This window comes from Myxocyprinus asiaticus, chromosome 32 (genome assembly GCF_019703515.2).
Source record: "Myxocyprinus asiaticus isolate MX2 ecotype Aquarium Trade chromosome 32, UBuf_Myxa_2, whole genome shotgun sequence".
In the NCBI taxonomy this organism is placed as follows: Eukaryota; Metazoa; Chordata; class Actinopteri; order Cypriniformes; family Catostomidae; genus Myxocyprinus; species Myxocyprinus asiaticus.
Window position 1 is genome coordinate 22642868 of NC_059375.1, and position 23585 is coordinate 22666452.

The following is a 23585-nucleotide window of genomic DNA, read 5'->3' on the forward strand; positions in this document are numbered from 1 at the left end:
AACCCATTGCAATTGACGTTTCCAGACTATCACAAATCATTCTTTCAATTTCTACCAAACCACATCTACTGTATGTTAGCCAGCTATATAACTTTACCTTAGTTTAAAGCTGAGTTTGCAACTACAATTTTCAAAACATTACAGAAAACCAAATGTTTTAAGTTTGCAAGGCATAAAAACATATACATGATAAACAAACATAAGATGTAGCAACAAGGAAGCACTGGCCTGATAGACACTCACACACATCCTTATTGTTGAGCCCTTTTAACCTCTGAAGGAAACAGATTTCTCATAAGTCACAGTGGGGTCTTACCCCAAACAAATCAGTTTTTAAAAAGGTGTGGTGTTTTTAGGGAGTGCATCTGCACACGTTTATGAAAGAGCCTACGGCAGCACTCTTCACATGCTTCAGAAGCCTGAAATCCATGCCACCCCCCGCGCTCAGTAATGATGAGAAGCTTTGGAAAAATAATTAAAATGTAAAGAATGTAAAATGAACCAAATAAACTAGGACCGTGGCTGCCCTTGAAAAGAGAACAGAGTTAAAGAATATTAAAACTTAAAATGGCAAATACATTCACAATACCTCTCTACCAGTGACTGTTTTGCATCCCCAAAAAAATCAACCATGCTTTTAACGTTTATTTGGATGTCTGCCTCTGTATCATTTAACAATAAGCATATCTCTCTCTCTATTTGTCGTCTACCATTTGTTCTCTAATAATAAAAGATTATGTTTGACTGATGCTCACGGCATCCAGAGGGAAGTTGCCTCACTGTAGATGCAACACCTCTGAGTTAATACACGCTTCATTTTCCATGATCCATGAGGGCGGTCTCACTTGCAAGCCGAAAATGAAACGCCACTGATGAAATGAGTGCTAAAATATTCAAGGTGTTTCTCAGAAACTTCATTTAAAAAACTGCATAGGTGGTATCCCTCAATTTTCCCCTAGTAGCTTGGGTGAAAACAGCCAAAGAGAAATGTACTGCATTTTAGATGCTCTTGGAAGCATGCACAAGCAATTGGAAAGCTTTTCACAGTGATATGGTACTTGTCTGTTTTATGTTACCCATTTCATTTCACATGCTTCAGTGAACCTCTCTAAACATGCTGCTTTATTTTGCACTAATCATTTTGGGTTAGTCATTATGTTTAGTGTTTTAACCCCGGCCTGATCTTATGAAAATTAGGTGACTGCAGCGACATTTTTGCCAAATTATAGTATGTGGTTCATTACATGTGTCATGGCAGTTTCGATGTGAAAAGTCTAATGTGTTGTGCTAAAAGCGAGTTAAATGTTCTCCAAAACAGATAAGGTTTTTAAGGTTAATTCTCTATCAAGTTTTAAATAAACAAAACCTACCTCCCAACCCTAAAGCTTAAACCTAAACCTAACCAATAGTGTCATTAAAGGAAATGTGAGATGAAAATGCTGAAGCAACCCAGTCATTTTTTTGTGCTTTTGGGACACTTACGGCTCACGTGTTGACTCACGAGCTCTTCAGGACTTGTACCCCGGACCTTTGCATTGCAATTGTAATGCTTTGTCAGTTGAGCTACCACAAAATTTGATCATGCTTAAACAAGATAGTAACGTGATTCTATGAGAATGTAATAAGTATACAATGTAAAATAATCCAACCCAGGCTCATTGTGAAAACATGACTCTAAATAAATTTTTGCAAAACTTGTTAAACGTGTCTCCAGGTACAATTCCCTGAAGTTTACAGGAGAAATGAACACTAGAGGCGCTACAACAACTGTGTGTTTTATTGACTTTCACAAACATTGACTAACTAAATTGATAAGAATTCAGGATTTTGCAAAAGGGATACATTAAAGCACCAACTATATGATTTCTTTTTCTCCGTATGTGTCAACACCTCTAAACACACCAGGGCATGATCTGAGACTAATATGTTTCCAATTAAATCTTATGGACTGAAGAAAAAAAATTGTATAGTCCCTACCAGATGTGTTCAAAAGTCTCCAGATATCTGTAAGACCAAGATTTTTACACATCCTGTGAAGCGTCAGTGTTGCTCTAGGGGGCTTGCACACTTTTGCTTCACTATGATCAAGGACTGAGTCCATCAAAAGATTAAAGTCTCCTCCCAATATTATATCATGTGGGGTGCCAGCGGCTTGCAACATCCCTTCAAGATCTATAAAAAAGCCCTGATCATCAATGTTAGGTGCATAGATATTAGCCAAAATAAGACTTTGCTAAACATAATGACTCTTCCTAATTTATCTTTAATCTGTTTGAGACATTTGAATTTAATCCCCTGCTCTTACTTTAGAGCCAGCACTAAAGAAAACCTGTCCACCCCATATCTTCCCAAATTTTTCAGCTTCCTGTGGGGAAAGATGCGTTTCTTGAAGAAACACTATATCATATTTCTTACGCTTAAGAAAAGAAATAACTTTCCTTCTTTTTATGGGGTGCCCCAACCCATTCACATTGCACATGGAGAGAGACAATCCACTCATATTAACATTTGACATTTTGACATATGAGAAAAAATAGATTGTGTGTCAAAAACAAAATTATAAAGACCACATTTCAACATTAGAGCAACAAACAAACCCCAAACTTCCCCCAGAACCAAACAAACAGAAAAAAGAAAAACGTGCGCATTAACCCCGCGCACAACAGTGGCAACTGGCATTCATCCCTGTAAACTCAAACAGTCCTTGTACGCCTACGATATCCCCCGTGACACACCCGTGACTTTGAATGCTCAAGTCCGGTGTTTCTATACAAATTTTGTGAGACAGAATTGCACAATAAAAGATAATCTATGGGTACGTTTACACAACAAGGGTGTACTAAAAACGGAAAAGTTTTTCCTTTTGCATTTCTGAAAAGTTTCAGACGACAACTTTGTCAAAACGATCCCCATTCACACGGATCCGCGGAAACGACTAAAAACGCTGTATTATGAATGCCAGGCCAGTAGTTGGTGATGTCACTTTGTAAAGAAACACTACGCGCCTGCGCACATAAGCATTCTTCCACAGAGCGGTGAATACAAACAATGAAGATGGCGAAAGCATCGAGCAATTTTGTCTGGACGGAAGATGAGGTTGCTTTATTACTACAATTACTTTGCTGGAGAAGCGTCAATAAACTTAAAATCTTGAGCAGCACAAACACAGTCCTGTAGTCTGCCATTGTAGTTTTGAATGTCTTGCGCATTGTTTTGAAGTACTCGAGCGCATGCCTATAGACTGAACTCTCAAGATTATTCAATAAACTCTGCTCATTTTTACCATCACTTCGTCTCCTGCCTTCTTCTGTATTCCCCCTGCTGACTCTTAGGCTGGTAGGAGAGTAAGTTAACATAATCTATTGATGTTGACTGGTTTTGGATATCAGACAGAACTCTGATATATGGATATCTTCTGACAGAGAGAGAGGTCTTGTTTACACTGGATCTAACATGCATTTTCACTGCCTCATGTTTTCATATTCTAAGCATATAATTGAATACTGTACATGGCGTCACATCTCTGTCTATAGGCTATATACATAAGCGGTGGGTAAATTAGTTGCAGGGTAAAGGTACATCAAATAAAATTAAGTAAATAAATAACATTTAAAATACAAATAATTTTTTCCCCAACTGAATCCATACATTAATTTCAAGATTTTCAAATTGCAGGTTCTGCCTACTGTACAATGTTCACACTCCATACAAAACACTCCATATTAATAAATTGTTGATTATTGTTATTTGCACAGACACCAGTATTCATATTGATAATTATACATCTCAAATTGATGCCTATCAATCCATCCTTCTTTATATAACACGTAATATGCCTGCGCATGATGTCATCGTTTTCACAAATTCGTGTTTTTGTATGTTTACACAGAGAGTATAACAGCATCATTTTCAAAAACGTGCACTTTGAAACCCAAAATATTGTTGTCGTGTAAACAAACAGCCAAAACGCATAAAAAGTTGTCTGTTTTTGGTTGAATATGTTGTCGTGTAAATGGCCCCATGAAACAAACGTCATCTGGAATTTGTTAACCGACTGGGGGCCATAAATGTCTATGTCGGGCGGTGAATCACTGGACCCTTTCTAAATCCCAAGGGGAAGACACCGCGGAGACCACACCCTGCCCAGAGAAGGGGTGGGGGGTGGGGGGGTGGTATTTTGAGTGGAAAATGTAACATGGTCTTACTGAGTCTTGTCAGAAGTATGTCATGTGGAGAAGTCCCATGGTAAGATGCAGTTTACCGCAGTTTACTGAAGGGGAAACGATTTAGCGGAAGATATCACGTGGGGTCACCTATGGGGAACCAGCACATGTGGAGCACCTACCCCAGTACAGGGTCTAATTAGTACACATACTGGGCCGGCAGCGAGTTTCTCTGCAAACTCATCTGCCACAGGTCTAAGGAGGAAAGTCATCCAGGGATCAAAACTCGTGAACACAACTGGGAGTCAAAAGCGCACGTCTTCACCTTATGGGAGGGGAAAGGCGCTATGCGCAAGTGGTACTCCTATAGAACCTCGCAAAGGTGTTGGGTGTTGCCCAGCCTGCTGCTTTGCAGATGTCTGCCAAAGAGGTGCCACTGGTCAGGGCCCAGGAGGCCGCTACACTCCTATTAGAGTGGGCTCGTAACCCCACGGGGGGCGGCACGTCCTGAGCGTGATATGCCATCACGATGGCGTCAACGACCCAGTGGGCGATCCTCTGTTTGGAGACAGCTCTTCCTTTCCGCTATCCACCAAAGCAGACAAAGAGCTGCTCGGAGCTTCTAAAGCTCTGTGTGCGATCCAAATAGATGCATAAAGCACGCACCGGACACAGCAACGCCAAAGCTGGGTCTGCCTCCTCCTGGGGCAGCACTTGCAGGTTCACCACCTGATCCCTAAACAGGGTTGTGGGAACCTTGGGCACATAGCCCAGTCGGGGTCTCAGGATCACATGAGAGTAACCCGGACGAACTCCAGGCACGATTCGCTGACAGAGAAAGCGTGTAGGTCCCCTACCTTCTTGATGGAAGTGAGCACAGTCAGGAGAGCAGTCTTCAAAGAGAGTGCCTTAAGCTCAACTGATTCCAGGTGCTCAATCAAAGGGGCTTTCCCTTTGTCAAACCATGGGAAAACACTGCATTTTAAAAAGGATTGTACACACAAAAGATAAAAATTCTGCAATTTACTCACACTCATGTCATTCAAAAGCCATATACACTAACGGCCAAAAGTTTGGAATAATGTACAGATTTTGTTCTTATGGAAAGAAATTGGTACTTTTATTCACCAAAGTGGCATTCAACTGATCACAATGTATAGTCAGGACATTAATAACATGAAAAATGACTATTGCAATTTAAAAAAAAAAACAAAAAAAAAACCATAGAACTTCTTAAACTACTTCAAACAGTTCTCATCAAAAAATTGTCCATGTCCAGCAATGACAGCTTTGCAGATCCTTAGCATTCTAGTTCAAAAGTGGCTTTTTCTTTGCATTTCTTCCCATAAGGCCTGCACCCGTGAGTCTTCTCTTTACTGTTGTACTTGAAACTGGTGTTGAGCAGGTAGAATTCAATGAAGCTATCAGCCGAGGACATGTGAGGCATCTATTTCTCAAATTAGAGACTCTGATGTACTTATCATCTTGTTAAGTTGTACATCTGGCCTTCCACATCTCTTTCTGTCCTTGTTAGGGCCAGTTGTCCTTTCTCTTTGAAGACTGTAGTGTACACCTTTGTATGAAATCTTCAGTTTTTTGTCAGTTTGAAGCATTGTATAGCCTTCATTCCTCAAAACAATGATTGACTGATGAGTTTCTAGAGAAAGCTGTTTCTTTTTTGCCATTTTAGATATGCCAGTCTGTTGCATATTGTGGCAACTCAAAAACAAACACAAAGACAAAGTTATGATTCATTTCAGAATCAGAATTAGAATCAGAATCAGATTTATTGCCAAGTATGCTTACACATACAAGGAATTTGTCTTGGTGACAGGAGCTTCCAGTGTACAACAATACAAAAAAATACAAGAACAGCCACAAGATATAGATAATAATAAAAAATAAAAAATAATTATACACATACGTACATACACACACACATACATACATACACATATACACATAAGTAGTGCAAATCTAATACAAATCTGTTATCTATTTTGTACAGTGCAAAATACAAATCTGTTATGTACAGTGCAAATGTTTTTTTTTTTGTTTGTTTTCTTTTTTTTTTTTCTTCAGAGGAATGAAATGGCAGAAGAGGTTGGATGTTTTGGATAAATATTAAAAAAGACTAATCTGTGTATTGCACATAGTTATTGCTCAGTGGGGCAATTTAACTGTTCATGAGATGGATAGCCTGAGGGAAAAAACTGTTCCCGTGCCTGACGGTTCTGGTGCTCAGAGCTCTGAAGCATCGGCCAGAAGGCAACAGTTCAAAAAGGTAATGGTCGGGGTGAGTGAGGTCCAGAGTGATTTTTACAGCCTTTTTCCTCACTCTGGAAGTGTATAGTTCTTGAAAGGGGGGTAGGGGGCAACCAATAATCCTCTCAGTAGTCCGAACTGTCCTTTGTAGTCTTCTGATGTCTGATTTTTGTAGCTGAACCAAACCAGACAGTTATTGAAGTGCAGAGGACAGACTCAATGACCGCTGAGTAGAACTGTATCAGCAGCACCTGTGGGAGGTTGAACTTCCTCAGCTGGCGAAGGAAGTACAACCTCTGCTGGGCCTTTTTCACAATGGAGTCAATGTGTGTCTCCCATTTCAGGTCCTGTGAGATGGTAGTGCCCAGGAACCTGAATGACTCCACTGATGCCACAGTGCTGTTTAGAATGGTGAGGGGGGTCAGTGTTGGGGTGTTCCTCCTAAAGTCCACAATCATCACCACCGTTTTGAGCTTGTTCAGCTCAAGGTTGTTTTGACTGCACCAGACAGCCAGCTGTTCACCCTCCCTTCTGTATACAGACTCATCGTTTTCTCAGATGAGGCCGATGACAGTGGTGTTGTCTGCAAACTTCAGGAGCTTGACAGAGCGGTCCTTGGCGATGCAGTCATTGGTGTAGAGGGAGAAGAGTAGTGGGGAGAGCACACATCCCTGGGGGGCACCAGTGTTGATTGTACAGGTGCTGGAAGTGAGTTTCCCCTGTCTCACAAGCTGCTGCCTGTCCATCAGAAAGCTGGTAATCCACTGACAGATAGACATGGGAACAGAGAGTTGGTGTAATTTATTCTGGAGTATAGCTGGGATGATGGTGTTGAAAGCCGAACTGAAGTGCACAAAAAGGATCCTTGCATATGTCCCTGGCCTGTCCAAATGTTGCAGGATATGATGCAATCCCATGTTGACTGCATCATCCACAGTCCTGTTTGCTTGATAAGCAAATTGAAGGGGATTTAGAAAGGGTCCAGTGATGTTCTTCAGGTGGGCCAACACCAGTCTCTCAAATGATTTCATGACCACAGACGTCAGGGCGACAGGTCTGTAGTCATTAAGTCCTGTGATTTTTGGTTTCTTTGGGACAGGAATAATGATTGAGCATTTGAAGCAGCATGGGACTTCACACTGCTCCAATGATCTATTGAAGATCTTTGTGAAGATGGGGGCCAGATGGTTAGCACAGGATCGAAGGCACGCTGGTGAGACGCCATCTGGGCCTGAAACTTTCCTCGTCTTTTGTTTCCGAAAGACCCAGCTCATATCATCTTCACAGATCTTAAGTGCAGGTTGAGTAGCAGGAGGGGGGTTGCAGGAGGTGTTGGTGTTTGTGTGAAGTGAAGGTCAGAGTGGGTGTGGGGTGTGAGACTGGGCCTTTCAAATCTGCAGTAGAACACATTCAGGTCGTCAGCCAGTTGTTGGTCCACCACAGGGTTGGGGGTAGGAGTCCTGTAATTTGTGATTTGTTTCATGCCACTCCACACTGATGCAGGGTCATTAGCCGAAAACTTGTTTTTCAGCTTCTCACAGTATCTTCTTTTAGCCACTCTGATTTACTTGTTAAGTGTGTTCCTGGCCTGATTGTACAAGACTTTATCCCCACCCCTGTAAGCATCCTCTTTGGCCTGACGAAGCTGCCTGAGCTCTGCTGTAAACCACGGTTTGTCGTTGTTGAACTTTAAATAAGTCCTAGTAGGAATACACATATCCTCACAGAAACTGATATATGATGTAACAGTATCTGTGAGCTCATCCAGTTTAATGAACCAAATAGCTTTCAGCTGTTTTTGATATAATGGCAAGTGATTTTCTAGTACCAAATTAGCAATTTAGCATGATTACTCAAGGATAAGGTGTTGGAGTGATGACTGCTGGAAATGGGGCCTGTCTAGATTTGATCAAATATATATACATATATTTTTTTCAAATAGTGATGGTGCTGTTTTGCAGTAATGTCCTGACTATACTCTGTGATCAGTTGAATGCCACTTTGATGAATTAATTACCTATTTCCTTCCGAAACAGCAAAATCTGTACATTATTCCAAACTTTTGGGCGCCAGTGTAACTTTCTTTCTTCTGGCCAGGCACTGTCAAGTTCTTAACTGGACATAAAACACCATTAAAGGGATATTATATGAAGCAGTTATTAACAGAAAACGTTGCCTACAAAATCTTACTTAACAGTTGTTGTCACCAATCAGAAGAGCAGCTTGGACATTTTCCACAGAAGAAGAAAAATCTCATGGGTTGTGAAATATATGAGGGTGAATAAATTATAACATAATTTTTATTTTTGGGTGAATCAACACTTTAAGATCAGTAGCCCTGCTCTTGAATAAAATTCAGACTGTGAAACACTTAAGTAATAACTGGTCATTTCCCTTCAAGTTAGCCGAGCTTTGCCTTCTGCTCCTTTCTGCTGTGGTGAGTGTTCTTTTCAAATGGCATGTTACACAGGCTACATGTTCCTTCTCAGGGAAGCTTAACTTTAACGTAATCAAATTGGATTGTTCTCCGTACTCCCGGACTTTCCATTTATGTGCTTTATAAGCACACGCTCTGATTCATCCGCTATTTGATGGCGGTTCCAGACGACTGCATTTCATTTGCCCTGTTAGCACTGTCCACCCCTCTTTCTGCTATCGACTTGCTGTCTTCATATTTCACCCATCGTAGGTCTAAGCCAGCTATCACACAATAAAGAGCTTGTCAGGGGGCCCACTGGAGGCAAGAGCTGCCTCCCATCGTAGCAGAGACACCTCTCCTCTCACAGTCTGACAGATCTGTGTGTGTGTGTGTGTGTGTGCGCGTGCGCACACGTGCAAAGAAGCACCTCCTGCAGAACATTTCCTGCAACTGTTAAACTGTGTTAAAATGTGAAGACAAGACATGATGTCGTTGATTCTAAAAGTTTGGGCCAGGGACAAAAACTGAACAAGGGTCCAGGGCAAAAATTCCTCTAAAGGTGACAAAAATGCATCGGAAATTGAAAATGTGGGGGCAAAAAAAAAAAACAAACAAAAAAAAAATGCCCTGCTAAGGAATTCCGCTATTACTTATTTGTTACATTTTATATAGTTCTTAATATTCTATTCTGGGCCTACTATACTACTTGTCACATTAAATATTTATTATTCATTTACATTTATGGTTAACAGCTTATCTGATTATTCAGATTGAACATGTATTGTAATTAATTGATTTAATTGCAGTATTTGATATAAAACAAAGTCATATTATGTCATTTTGTATGGTTAGAAAAAGAAATGCCCTAACAAAGGCCTTATAAAGGTAAAAAAAAAAAAAAAAATGCCACATCACTTAAATTATAAGATATCTAATTATTCAGATTGAGAATTTATGTCAATGAAGTGATTATATTGAAGCATTTGACATAAAAGAATACAACATATTTTTATACTTGGATGGCAGACATTGCTCTTTAAAGAAAAAGTTAATTTCTGACACTGAGCCAGAATTTGCATGACCCAGAAATGCCCACTTAGACAGAAAGAGGGTTCTGATGATCAGTCACAGTTTGTATTGTTCATATGTGGAGGCTGTACCCTGGCAAATTTCAGCAAATCCAATCATTTATTTCATTCTTGTTGTATCAACCTGGTACCTTGTAAACACGACTTTGTTTCTAGGTGAACTGATATAAAAAGTCTATGTGCCTTAAACCGCAGAAGTTGCGTCAAATCAGCCAATCAGATTAGTGCTCACTAGATCAAGAAAGTGTTTTCCAGTTTTGTGTGCAATATTGCATCAGATGGTTAGTAAACGGACAGTGGGCAGTTGTCTGAGGCTGAAATTACATCTAAAACAGCTCTCCAAATCTTATCTTCTACTCTTGTGATCTCTCTGGAAAGTGTATCATTGCATCTGCCTCCCACTCTTCAAATTTGTTAGTTAGAGAGTTTGGGGAAAGCACTGGCTTCACAAAAAGAAAATCTAGTCAAATTAACATTCACTCTGTAATCACGTTCCTCCACACTTGATTAAGTTTATAGACGATCTGTCACTCCCTTGCTCCCCTTTTGCATATTTCATAATTACTATCAGCACAGTTTTTAATTTACTTAAAAAAATGTTTTTTAAATAATAATAATAATAATAATAAATAAAATAAGCAGGGTAGAAGGAATAAACTGATCCCTTGGTTTTGACAAAAGAAAATTATGATGATGCTCCCAACAACTCTACATGGTCATCATATTGTTAGCAGTGAGCACTAGTTGGATAAGACTTTGGATGAGACACGAATAAAGAGTGCACTTTTTTTTTTTTTTTTTTTTTCATTAGAAAAAGTTATTTTACAATAATTGTTCCCAGCTCTTGGAGCAAAAAAAATATTATGTCCTCTGCACCTATCCAAACTCCCTAAGTTTTAAACCTCTTTCAAAGGGACAGTGTGTGCTCAAGCAATTCACAGAAGGAAGATTACCTGTGCTTTACAATGAATTTAAATTTGACAGACATATTCAAAGAAAGACAGAAGCAGCTGTTTACCTGTGATTGCGATTCAGAGCCATCTGTAATGACAAAAAAGCTGTTATCCAATCTGACACTTGGCTTTCCGCAAAACTCATTCAAATTGACATTCATTCAAACTCAGTCAAATTGACTCATTGTTCATATTCATTTGAGGTGAAAACAGGTTGTAAGATTAAATCATTAAGAGTAATTAAGTAATTACCGACCAAATTACTATCAACCAGTAATTATTCCCAAGGATGCTTTTCATATTTCATAAATTCCAAGAGAAACATGGATTTAATTTCACAACACCTGCACAGCTGACACTGAGTCAATATAGATAAAACCCTTTTTTTGTGTGGAAAAAGAGCAAAGACGATCGCTGTTAAAGTTTCTCTATGTACTGAAGCTGACACTCTTTTGTCAAAGTGTCTTTGATGGTCAGTAAACAGACAGAGGTAGAGGCTTTTCTGTATTTCATGCTATCTTGGCTAAAGATAAAGAATTGAACACAATGTCAAAGCCAATTAATGTTTTTAACATGAACATTTTGTCTTTTTTTTTCTACACAGGTACAGCTTATACATTACAACCATGAACTGTACACAAACTACACAGAAGCTGCTAAGAGTCCAAATGGGTTGGTGATAGTGTCTATATTTATGAAGGTGAGTATTGCCAGAGACTATTTAGCAAAGACGGGCCACATCTTTTAAAAAGAATGTGAAAAATTGGAATGCCCAATGGTCAACAGATGTAGAAAAGGAAGTCCTGCCTTACAGGTAAAAGAGCCAATCACCTTTTAGAAACAGACATCACCTGTCAATGAACTTGAGAAGGTGCATGCACATTAGATAGACAAGCCTGGAAAACTGCATTTTTTATTTATTTTTGTAGGTAAAGAAGCACAATTTATGATACCACTGTTGTCAGATTTTACTGCCAATTTGAAATATGCTCTTTGATCGTAATCTTGACCAAACATTTTGGAGATTTCGGTCTTGCACCATTCAAGTGTCTGAGAGCATTCCAATTATGGCCGCTGAGTGGACTGACTTGGTAAAAAGACTTTGGTATTGCCTATACATACAAATGAAAAAGTGCTTTTTTAGTGCTTTCATTGCTGTGTATGACTACATGACAAAGTCCCTTTAGGCAAGCCAGGTCACTAAGTGGCTATTTTGGAATGCCAGTGCAAGCACAGCTTCTATTTACTTGAATGGGGAAAGACCGAAATCTACAAAACTGTTTGGTCAAGATTATGTTTAAACAATGTAATTCAAATTAACAATAAAATCTGACAGCAATGGTATCTTAAATTGTGCTGCTTTAGCTAAAATCAAGCAAAAAAGTACTATTTTTCAGATGGCCCAGCTAATGCATACACACATTCTAGAGTAAACAAACAGCCAATGTCTCTATCAAAAAAGTGATTGGCTCTGTAAACTGTAAAGCGGGACTTCCATTCGTACAGCCGCCATTTTGAGCATTGCGAAGCATCTATAAAAAAGGTGATTGGCTCTTTTAAGGCAGGACTACAGTTGTCAAATTTAGCATTATGATTTCTCCCATTAATTTGTATATGAGTGGGCCATTTCTCTCCTTATAATGTCACTGCCATGTACACTCTCCACTGCACACGAAGATGAACTCACAGACTGGATGTTTGTACACAATCTTTTTCTTAAAGGATACAAATTATTGCCCAATTTGAACCTCAGCACATTCAATAAATAAATACATTCTCTAAACCTCAGAAACAATTAGCCATGCAATTACCAGACAGCATCTCCCTGTCACTATGGAAGGACAAGGTTAAGAAATAACTTCCCCCGCTTCATTAAATGACTGTGCGGAGAAATGTCTGCAAAGCTGTGGTAGACTGTTACCTTATTTTCTCCCTCAGGACAAGAGTTTAAGCTAAGCTAATTAACCTGTCCAATGTCAGTGGCAGGCAGTCATCTTTGCCCTGGACTGAGCATAATGCAGTCACCTCTGCTGTCTGTCCATATGTAAATGTGTTTAATTCATGCACTCTCTGACTCTATAGAAACAATTATACAGTCTTTGCATCGACTCAATATGGACTCTCTATATTCTCAGATTAAGAAAGCAAGATGTCTGTTAATGCTATGATGAAACACTATATAGACAATATTTTGGTGAAATGAGAATATTTTATGTACTTTTATACGGTTAGAAACTTACTATGCACTGATTTTCGAGTGCTGGCACAAACGAGCTACAAAAAATAAAAAAAAAATAAAAATAAAAAAAGTTTATGTAATGAGGAATAATTCTGGATTAATCTGTTAAACATATTCAGAATGTTTGGTGTGACCCCCTGCCTCTTTAAAGTTCTCACAAAATGTTGTTTATTGTCTATCACTCATTACAGTATGTGCCAATACCATACATACAAAAATGTGTACTGTCATGACAAATATTTATTTTATATTTGACAAATGCAGCATTCACTTTGATTAAGAATGAATTGAGAATGGGTTCAAACTGACTGTCAGCTCCCTGTATTGAAGAACATCTGAAGGGGTTGACAGAATAATCACTCTTTTGCATATCACACATGTAAAAGTGTATTTAAAAATAAATAAATAAATAAATAAATAAAAATAAATGTAGTTGTGAATTGCTAGGATTTAAAAATGTGCACAAATTTAGTAAGATTGTAAGTCTGTATGGTTTAAGGGGATAAGAATTAACTTCAGCCTTTCCTTGAGAATGTATTGACGTGTGTGAAATGGATTAGTGCTGTGTGCCGAATAAATAAATAAAAGTAATTTTGTTTTTGTTACTATCTACTAATAAGACCTACTTAAAATGAGAGAAATTATCTAAAAATCCCAAACAATTTCTTTACAATGTATATGATGGTTTCATAAATTTCTGAAGGTGTGACAAAAAGTAGGCAAACAACTGTGAAACCTTATAAAAGAGGCATATTTTTTGTATTAATATCTTCCTTTTGTCAGGATATAGTTATGTTTCTTTTAAATATACATATTTATATTCCCATTCATCCTAACTTCAATATATAAATATATTATTATTGTTTTTATTAATAATTAGTGTTATCAAATGTACCACTATTTCAGCATCAAGTCTACTAAAATTAAAAATATTTCACAATACCAGTGTTTCTGCAGTACTGGCAGTACAGAGTACTGACTCAATCCGATATCTGCACAATGTCTGACTGACAGATGACTGCTTCCAAATGCTCACACGCTTATTTGAGCATGTGCTCTGTTACTCCTTTTAAACTGAAATGCACAATTAATCAAATTAAAATTGTGATATGTTCTAGTGTGATTATTAAATCGTGAAAGGCTACAATGTTTGTCTGCATGAGCTGCGTGCTTTAAATGAATGTGTGAAATTTTTTTTAAAACAGACATTTACTATATGTAGACTATATATTTAGGTAATTAAATCACAGCATTTGTGCTTTAACGATCACACTGGGCCATGTAGCAAACTGTTTATCTGTCAGAAGAAGTGAAGCTTCCATCAAAACCACATGTAAAAAACAAAAAACAAAATTGCAACATAAATATATTCCAACTGTATAGTAAAATGTAATATTCCCTTTAATAATAATAATAAATAATGATTAATAAATAATAATAATAAGAATTAAGCAATATATCATTGTTGCAATGAGGGAGGTCACAAGGGCAGGATCTAAATGCAGCTATTTTTAATAATAATAAAACAAAATCCAAGGCAGGATAAACACGGAAACAGGGCAAGACAGGAAACCAGGAAGCAAAACAAATGAAAACAAACAGGACTGAAACCGGAGCATGAATTGGGGAGAAACATTAACAACCGACAAAGGGGAACAGACATCAGGGCAATATATACACTAGGGATAATTAGGTAAATGAAATACAGGTGAAAACAATAGGGAACAGCTGGTAGCGATCAGGGCAGGGAATCATGGGAAATGTAGTCCAGGGGGAAAAAACAGATAATCGTAACATAACTCCCCCCTTAACGGGCGGCTCCTGACGCCCAAGGAGGGCAGGAAGGGGAGGCAGGGCCAAGATGGTGCCAGAGAGCAAAGAGTCCTGTGTAGATCAAGCTGTTGGCCAGAGGTCCCAGGAGACCAGTTCAGATCAGGCAGATGACCATGGGAACAAGGAAAGCAGGGCAGATCATGCGGATGACCAGGGGACCAAGGAAACCAGGGCAGATCAGGCAGACGACCAGGGGACCAAGGAAACCAGGGCATATCAGGCGGACGACCAGGGAACCAAGGAAACCAGAGCAGATCAGGCAGACGGCCAGGAGACCAAGGGAGCCAGAGCAGATCAGGCGGATGGCCATGAGACCAGGGATACCAGCGCAGATCAGGCGGACAATCAGGAGGCCCAGAAGGCCAGAGTAGAACAGGCAGATGGCCAGGAGACCCAGAAGACCAGAGCAGATCAGGCAGATGGCCAGGAGACCCAGAAGACCAGAGCAGATTAGACGGATGGTCATGAGACCAGGGAGACCACCTCAGGGTAGGGACTGGATCAGGAGGCCTGGTTGATGGCCACAGAGCTGAAACAGGGTCAGGAGGCCTGGGTGGTGACCACAGACTAGAGACTGGAGCCATGGAAGACTCTGAGGGCGGAGCCGTGGAAGGCGGAGCCGTAGGAGACTCGAGGGGCGAAGCCATGGCAGGTGGAACCGTGGGAGGCTCGAGGGGAGGAGCCGTGGAAGGAGGAGCCGGAGAAGGCTCGCGCGAAAAAGCCATGGATGGCGGAGCCGTAGGAGGCTCGAGGAGCGAAGCCATGGAAGGCAGAACCATGGTAGGCTCGAGACTAAGAGTCCAGGATGACTGGGAAATGACCTCAGTGGTCGCGAACATGAGCAGAGTCTCAGGAGCGATCTCTGTGGTCATGGGCATGGACAGAGACTTGGGAATGACCTCTGTGGTCGTGGGCATGGACAGAGACTTGGGAATGACCTCTGTGGTCGTGGGCATGGACAGAGACTCGGGAACGACCTCTGTGGTCGTGGGCATGGACTGAGACTCGGGAACGACCTCTGTGGTCGTGGGCATGGACTGAGACTCGGGAACGACCTCTGTGGTTGTGGGCATGGACAGAGACTCAGGAATGACCTCTGTGGTCGTGGGCATGGGCAGAGACTTGGAAACGATCTCCGTGGTCGTGTACATGGGCAGAGACTCGGAAACGACCTCCGTGGTCGTGTACATGGGCAGAGACTCGGAGACGACCTCTGTGGTCGTGTACATGGGCAGAGACTCGGAGACGACCTCTGTGGTCGTGAACATGGGCAGAGACTCGGAAATGACCTCTGTGGTTGTGAACATGGGCAGAGACACGGAAATGACCTCCGCGGTCATGTACATAGGCAGAGACTTGGAAACGACCTCTGTGGTCATGTACATGGGCCAACACTTGGGAACTGAAGCCCTTCTCCTCCTCCTCCTCCGGAAAGCCGAAGTTGGCAGCGCAGGCTCTGGGACGGACGAGGCTGGCAATGCAGGCTCTGGGATGGACGAGGCTGGCAACGCAGGCTCTGGGACGGACGAGGCTGGCAACGCAGGCTCTGGGACGGACGAGGCTGGCAACGCTCGTTGGCCATGGCAGGCGTGGGCGTTGGCTCATTGGTCATGGCAGGCGAGGGCAGAAGTACTGACAAGCTGTGAGGAAGGGTCTTCATTACCCTAAGCACCGACATCAGTGGTGGATAATTCAACTTGGAAACAAGGGACGAAAAGGGCTTCGAGCCGGGAGTCACGGAAGGCAAGGCTAAGACATGGTGTGGAACCGACTCAGACGTGGTTGTAACATGGTGTAGAGCAGATGCAGATGTGGCTGTGACATGGCGTGGAACAGACTCAGACTTGACTGGGACATGGTGTGGAGCGGACTCAGGCATGTCTGTGATGTGGCGTGGAGAGGACTCGGAAGCTGGGATCGGGATGGATTGAGGAGGATCCGCTGAAGCGAATGTCTCTAATACCAGCGTAACATATTCCTCCCACGTGTAATCTCCGGTCGCTGGCAACTCCATCCACTGGTGAGCAATGAGACCGATTTGATACATGGACTTCAGGGTTGAATCAGAAAAGTCCGTGTATTTGGTAAGGACACTAAACAGACGGGAATATTCCGGGATGGGTAAGTTCGCTCGGGTCAGCTGAATGAAAGGAGCCCACACATTTTGTTTGGGTCAGTTGTTCTGTTGCAGTGAGGGAGGTCACAAGGGCAGGATCTAAATGCAGCTATTTTTAATAATAATAAAACAAAATCCAAGGCAGGATAAACATGGAAACAGGGCAAGACAGGAAGCCAGGAAGTAAAACAAATGAAAACAAACAGGACTGAAACCAGAGCATGAACTGCATTAACATTAACAACCGACAAAGGGGAACAAACATCAGGGCTATATATACACAAGGGATAATTAGGTAAATGAAACACAGGTGAAAACAATAGGGAACAGCTGGTAGCGATCAGGGCAGGGAATCATGGGAAATATAGTCCAGGGGGAAACAGATGACAGAGGCTAAACACAGGGCAAACAACAGAGAATCGTAACAATCACAAGCAAGAGTGCTGTTGTACCGAAAAGTTTGTTAAAAAAAAATGCAATGGTAAGTTGAAAAGGAATTGTACTATTTTTTTTATTAAAGTTTTAAGAATTAATTTGATTAGAAAACATTTTGATGATGAAATGAAATTAAACTTTAAAACAAATAATAAAAAAAAGGATTCGGCCCCTACCAGTGTTTCCTGCACCGCTATTCAGCAGCGGCGCTCTGCTGCTACTGAATCTCCAGCGCCACGGCAAGAGAAGGATACTCAAGTTGTGAGCTTGCAGTCTGAATTCAATGTGATAAGATGAAAAGAACGTGTTCCACAAAATAACGCAAAAACATGACTTTCTATTGCATTGTGTAGGGCTGAACGATCCATCAAAATAAAATCGAAATCAAGACATGACATGACCTTATAAATATTAAACTGCAATGGGCTGCTATCTAATCAAGCAAACAGTATGCACGTGCCATGCGCTGCTCTGTGGAGTTCTATTCTGAGCGCACGTGAGGTGGTTCTGTCTGTGCTCCCTCCACGAATCACAACTCATGCACAGAATAACAGATGTGTTGTGTTCAATTGTATTTACAGCACTCTAAATTCACTTTAACTGGCCGCTACAAGTTACTATACAATACAAAGTTGTGTTAATTATTAGTAAACATTGTTATTATTATTCAAATTATTTTAATGATAGTGGTGGCTAATACTTTACCAAAGATAACCAAAAGATTACCAAAGATTTTATTGTTTTAATAATAACTGTGTTGAGTCTGCTGACTATGGTATTTTGGCATTAACTATAGTTACTATGGTCATTTTTTTGTAAGGATATTTATGACAAAAGTAGAAATAAACAAATTGATAAGAGCAGATTGGAGCACAGTTTTCAGTTTTCATATTGTTTTGGTAACATTTCAGGTTATTTCTCATTGACTCTACAAGACCTGTGTTTGATACTATTCAGATTTACAGTGCTCATAGACTGCCCTCCCCAATCAGTGATATGACTGAGAGCAGCAGCATTGTGACTACACTAATATTTTATTGCACTTATTCTTACTCTGTCAATGCTTATAGCCAAAGCCCTTTTCTGAGGTACCACATGATGTGTTCCCTGTGTTGGCATCACACCTCCAGAAAGGACTCCCAAGTGAGTCTCCATAGTATGAATGCAAAGGATGCCAAAAATGCAGCATCATTGTAGAGACAGCCACAAAATGGAGGAGGCCATTATATAGCCATTTTATTTGTGGTCCTGTACAAAGAGCTACATGGATAAGTTGTTTATTGGAAAGGCAAAACCCTTGATTGTGATGGATAGTAAAAGCTATTCTTTTTCGTAGCCACATTTCTTTTCAAATGCTGTGTAGTCCATGCTAATTATTTCTTGGAAGAGATAACTGACTGCAGCCACAGGTAATATCACAGAAAGTCTCAAAAGGATGCGATTAAGACTTTTAAGCCTCAGTCTTCAACGTTCTCTAAATGAGGAGGTCAGAGGAAAAGTGATTTGTGTTGTAGTCACGAGGCACTTTTCTTTTAATCGCTGAAATTTAATGTGTTTTAAATTAGCAAATTAAATTGGAGTCACAATAAAGCAAGATCACTCTTTTCCTTGTTGGCCCTGTCAAAACTCTCTTACTAAAAAGCTGTCACAACTTTTGAAGAACTTGTCTGTAGGTTTTCATGCCAAACTCGTAAGTACCACATGCTTCGTAAGTGATTCTATCAGGTGTCATTTATTTTCAAAACACCGTTGGGTTCATCTTGGTGCAGTTGAGTAAAATGTTTAAATACCTTAATGGACTGAGTACATTTCAAATGACATGACGCTAGCGCCTCAGTCTTTTAGATTACAAACTTGAATGACTGGGAGATTTTCCTTTCACTTCCCCTAAGAGTTTCTTTCTTTCTTTCTTTCTTTCTTTCAGTCATGTTTTTTTCCATTTAGAAATAAAGTTGTCACTAATAATCTGCTTCTCTTTATATTCCCTCGACCCTTTCCCCCTGCCTACGCCTCCTCTTCTCTTTTTCCATCTCCTATCTATCACTCTGTCCTTCTCCCTTGCTTTCATTCTGTTTCACCCTCCCTCCCTTGACATCTGTTCCATTTCAGATATCCGAGACCTCAAATTCATTTCTGAATCGAATGTTGAACAGAGACACCATCACAAGAATAACATACAAGAGTAAGTGAAAACTTCTGACCTCACCATGAGTTATTTTGTTGGTCATGAGATTTAGGCCTATATTTTTTCTTTGCATATTGTTCTGTACATTTAAAAAAAAAATAAAAATACTGACCCTCTAGGGGTGTGCAGCATCTGTATTCAGATATAACATCATTTAAAATCAGTAGTATTCAGTTTCAGATGCCATTGTAGAAATTTAATATTTACAGTCAGCCATGATTACTTTAATAACATGGCTGCTCATGTGATTCTATCATGGCAGCCCCCGTGTGAGGACCCTCTCCATGTAGAATAAAACAGCTTTTTTTTTTTAAGGTTACTGATATGACTGGAGTCTTAATTTTAATGTGAGTTGTCATGATTTCCTACATATATTGCAAAATTACAATTCATGTCTTTAGGAGTTTTTTTTTTTTTTTTTTTTTTTTTTAATGAGGAAAAACAATTACTGATTGCACCTTTAAACATGAAGTGTGTCAGATCTAAACGAAAAGCCCATTTTTAAATGTAGCTATATTCGATTTATTGTTTCCATTTAACAAATAAGCTTTGTATAATTCATAAAAATTATTTCATTTATTATAGCTATTATTATTAACAATAATATTGTTATTGCTTTACACAAAGAACAGTACATCGTTCACTCTGAAGTGCACATAGATCATAAAGGCTATTAATTTAATTTAAATCACAGCTTTTTGCGGTTTTATAATCACATATGACAATATCACGGTTTGTTTTGTTTTTTTGTTTTTGTTTTTTTGAGTAATTGCTCAGCCATGATAGATTGTGAAATTTGTCTAATGATGCCATCTTTAGTAAATCAAGTGGACAAATGGAAGCACATTAAAATCATAGTGATATTCACGATATTGCTTAATTTTGTATCGTCAGCAAAATCTTTGCGGTGATATTCCAGCCCTATATAGCTCTATAGTTAATACAGCTAACTAATAATACCAACTGACATATATAGTTCTTTGCAGGTGTCTTGTGTTCACTTTGTTTTAGAAGTAAATTGCTTCACCTCCCTCACCTCACACACTGTGTGCTGCTTGCTTGAGGAACGAGTAAGACACAGGCATGTTCTCGTATAACTCGCTCGCAAGGCTTTAAACATTAACATAGACATTTCAAAAAGTGGAAAATATGTATGATATAGTATCTTAGTCAGTGTTACTCTTGACAAGCTCAAATTTCTGATATGTGCACAATAAATGGAGACTGTGACGGCCATATGATTTAAACTTAAGATCACACCATGAGCAGTTTTATGTAAGAAAGAGTCATGCGGGCATAGAACAAAATGAGGGCAGGTAAATAATTACAGAATGTTCATTTTTGGGTGTTCCTTGCACTTTGTGACCACTTTGAATTAAATTACTAATGAAGTCAAGTTAAATGAATGGAAACAAAGTGCTTTTTGTGCGATGAATGATGTTTTTTTTTTTTTTTTTTTTATACTGTAGAAATTGAAATGTATGCTAAACATTATGAACTTGAAAAACCAAGTTTGAGCACATGAGACTTCTGTGAGGAAGCCATAGGTGTGGAAAAAAGTTATCAATTTTAGAGAGCACAGATCACATACTAGTAATATTTCATGGGCTACACTGAAATGCAGAGTAGTGGAAATCTTCCATGGCATTATGCTTAAGCTCACCAGAGAGAGTTTTGAAAAAATGGCTTCATAATTGAATTAATAGGGGTGAAAGAGTGAATGAATAGATAAAGCGTTCTCACCCCTGGTGGCTGGTACATGTCTCCTAGGCCCCAGTGGTGCATGAACACAGGCTAGCCAAGCTCAGGGAGGACTTAACAGTACTATTAGGGGAAGAGCAGAGGAGTGTGGGCTTTGACAGCTGTCAGAAACCCCCATCACGCCTCCTGGCCTCCCACTCTGTTCCTCCACCTCCTTCATGCCGGCTGAATCTTATCAGCCCTTGTTGGACCAGTAGTGAAGCTAGCGCATGTATTTTTTAAACGTATCCCCCCTACTCAGCCAAAAGGAATTATTTATGCTATCAAAGTTCTGTGCGATGATGCTAGCAGAATTGCAAACATGCAGGGATTTTCACAGCCTCAGATGGAGTGGTAATCAATGGAATAGGGGTAGAATAATGAACTACTTCCTCTGGCTGATATGAATCGTAACCTATTACTTGTCTGTTGTCAGTGAAAGGTGGGTTCACTATGTTCTGCTACTCATAAATTCAGCCCCACATTATCTAATGTAGGCCCTCTTTTGTGAAGTCAAAATAACACAAGCTGTCACCGACCATCCACCAAATCAAAGGCAAAGCATACAATACATCCAGCTAAAAAGACTGGAGTGTATTTTTTTATCTGCAGTGTTTTTTGTTACCGTTTTCTGTTAGTGCTTTACTGTTGTTGTTTGGACATCATTTTTAGACATCCCTTTGTTATTTAACACCCAGAAATTAAAAGTCTGTCATTATTTACTCATTGTTTCTATGGGCATTTTCTTGTCAAATGTCACTCCGAGACAACAGAACCAGGGTTTGAAATTACCACTCGCCAACCAGCCAAATGCGGGTATTTCATGTGCAGTGGTGGGTAGATGAGCAAAATTACCCAACACTGTGCATGAAATACCTGCATTTGGCGGGATGGCGAGTGGTAATTTCAAACCCTGGTTTGACGGGTAACCAGTAAGATGACTCGGAGTGACATTTGACAAGAAAATGCCCTTCGAAACAAAGATGTGCATTTGAAAAAACATACTTGATTATATTTAGAAAAACAGAAGAAAGAAAAGTCGTTGATGCCTGTGTCTGATTTGCCATGTGTTCAGATGTCCTGTGGCGATCTGCCGCCCATGAGCACAGCACGAGCGCTTCTCACGAAACATGCCATGCATAAAGTTCTCACTCTTTCTTCTCAGTTTTTTAGTTTGCAAGTATAGTTTTGTCTATGAGAATGCTGCAAATGATCTCAGACTATCTCAGGAGGAGTTTTTTTGTTGAGAAATTTACCAGCCACTGTGACTGGTGGGGGAAAAAAGTTAATTTCATACCCTGTTCCAAACCCATATGCTGTTATTTTTTCTTTCTGTGGAACACAAAACACTTTTTTTACACTGTAAAAGTAATTAATATGACTTGTGCGCTATATTCCAAGTCTTCTGAAGCCATATGATAGCTTTCTGTGAGCCTGAAATCGTTAGTCCTGATGTCATAATTCACTGATAATGTGTTCCACCAGTGAGTTGTTAACTCAAGAACCGTTGCAACCAGATCATTGAGTCAGGGAGTCGAACCGAGAGCTGAATCTGATTTATAAACTGGATCAATCGATTTATTGAAAAGAACCAGTTTAACCGCAATTCGTTCACAAATCGGATTCATCAGTCTTTTTTGTCCTTTTTGTAGATTGGCAGATGTGGTTTATGTTGTTGTATAGAAAAGAGGAGCGTGAAATTTATCCCTTTGTTTCACATGGGGGGAAAAAATAACAGCCTATGGATTTGGGATAACATGAGGGTGAGTAAATAATTGCAGAATTAAAAAAAAATGTTTGTGAACCATCCTTTCACTGTTGTATTTTGAAGAGATGGCTGGAAGGTATGCCATTGGGTTTAAGATTTATTTTGAATATTAAAGTGACATTCATCTTTGTAAATTGGCTCACTAGACTGTCTTTATTAATTCAATTTAATGAATAAGAAACAATATTCAAGGATGTGTTCCCTCTCTTTGTGTAGATGATGCATACCTTCTCTCGGGGCTAAACATTGAGGAGGTGTATCCAGAGACATCAAGTTTTATTACTTATGAAGGGTCTATGACAATCCCACCGTGCTATGAGACCGCAACGTGGATTCTGATGAACAAGCCAATTTACGTCACAAAGATGCAGGTAAAAGACT

General features: G+C 39.8%; 1 protein-coding gene across 1 annotated transcript in view; it reads left to right on the forward strand.

Annotated features, from left to right (window-relative positions):
• Nucleotides 1-23585, forward strand: part of LOC127422826 (carbonic anhydrase-related protein 10-like) — a 315862-nt gene that overhangs the window by 282452 nt on the left and 9825 nt on the right. Inside the window, exons 5-7 of the mRNA XM_051666617.1 lie at nucleotides 11493-11588; nucleotides 19621-19693; nucleotides 23421-23575. Of these exons, the coding sequence (XP_051522577.1) occupies nucleotides 11493-11588; nucleotides 19621-19693; nucleotides 23421-23575 (324 nt within the window). The remainder of the gene's footprint in view (nucleotides 1-11492; nucleotides 11589-19620; nucleotides 19694-23420; nucleotides 23576-23585) is intronic.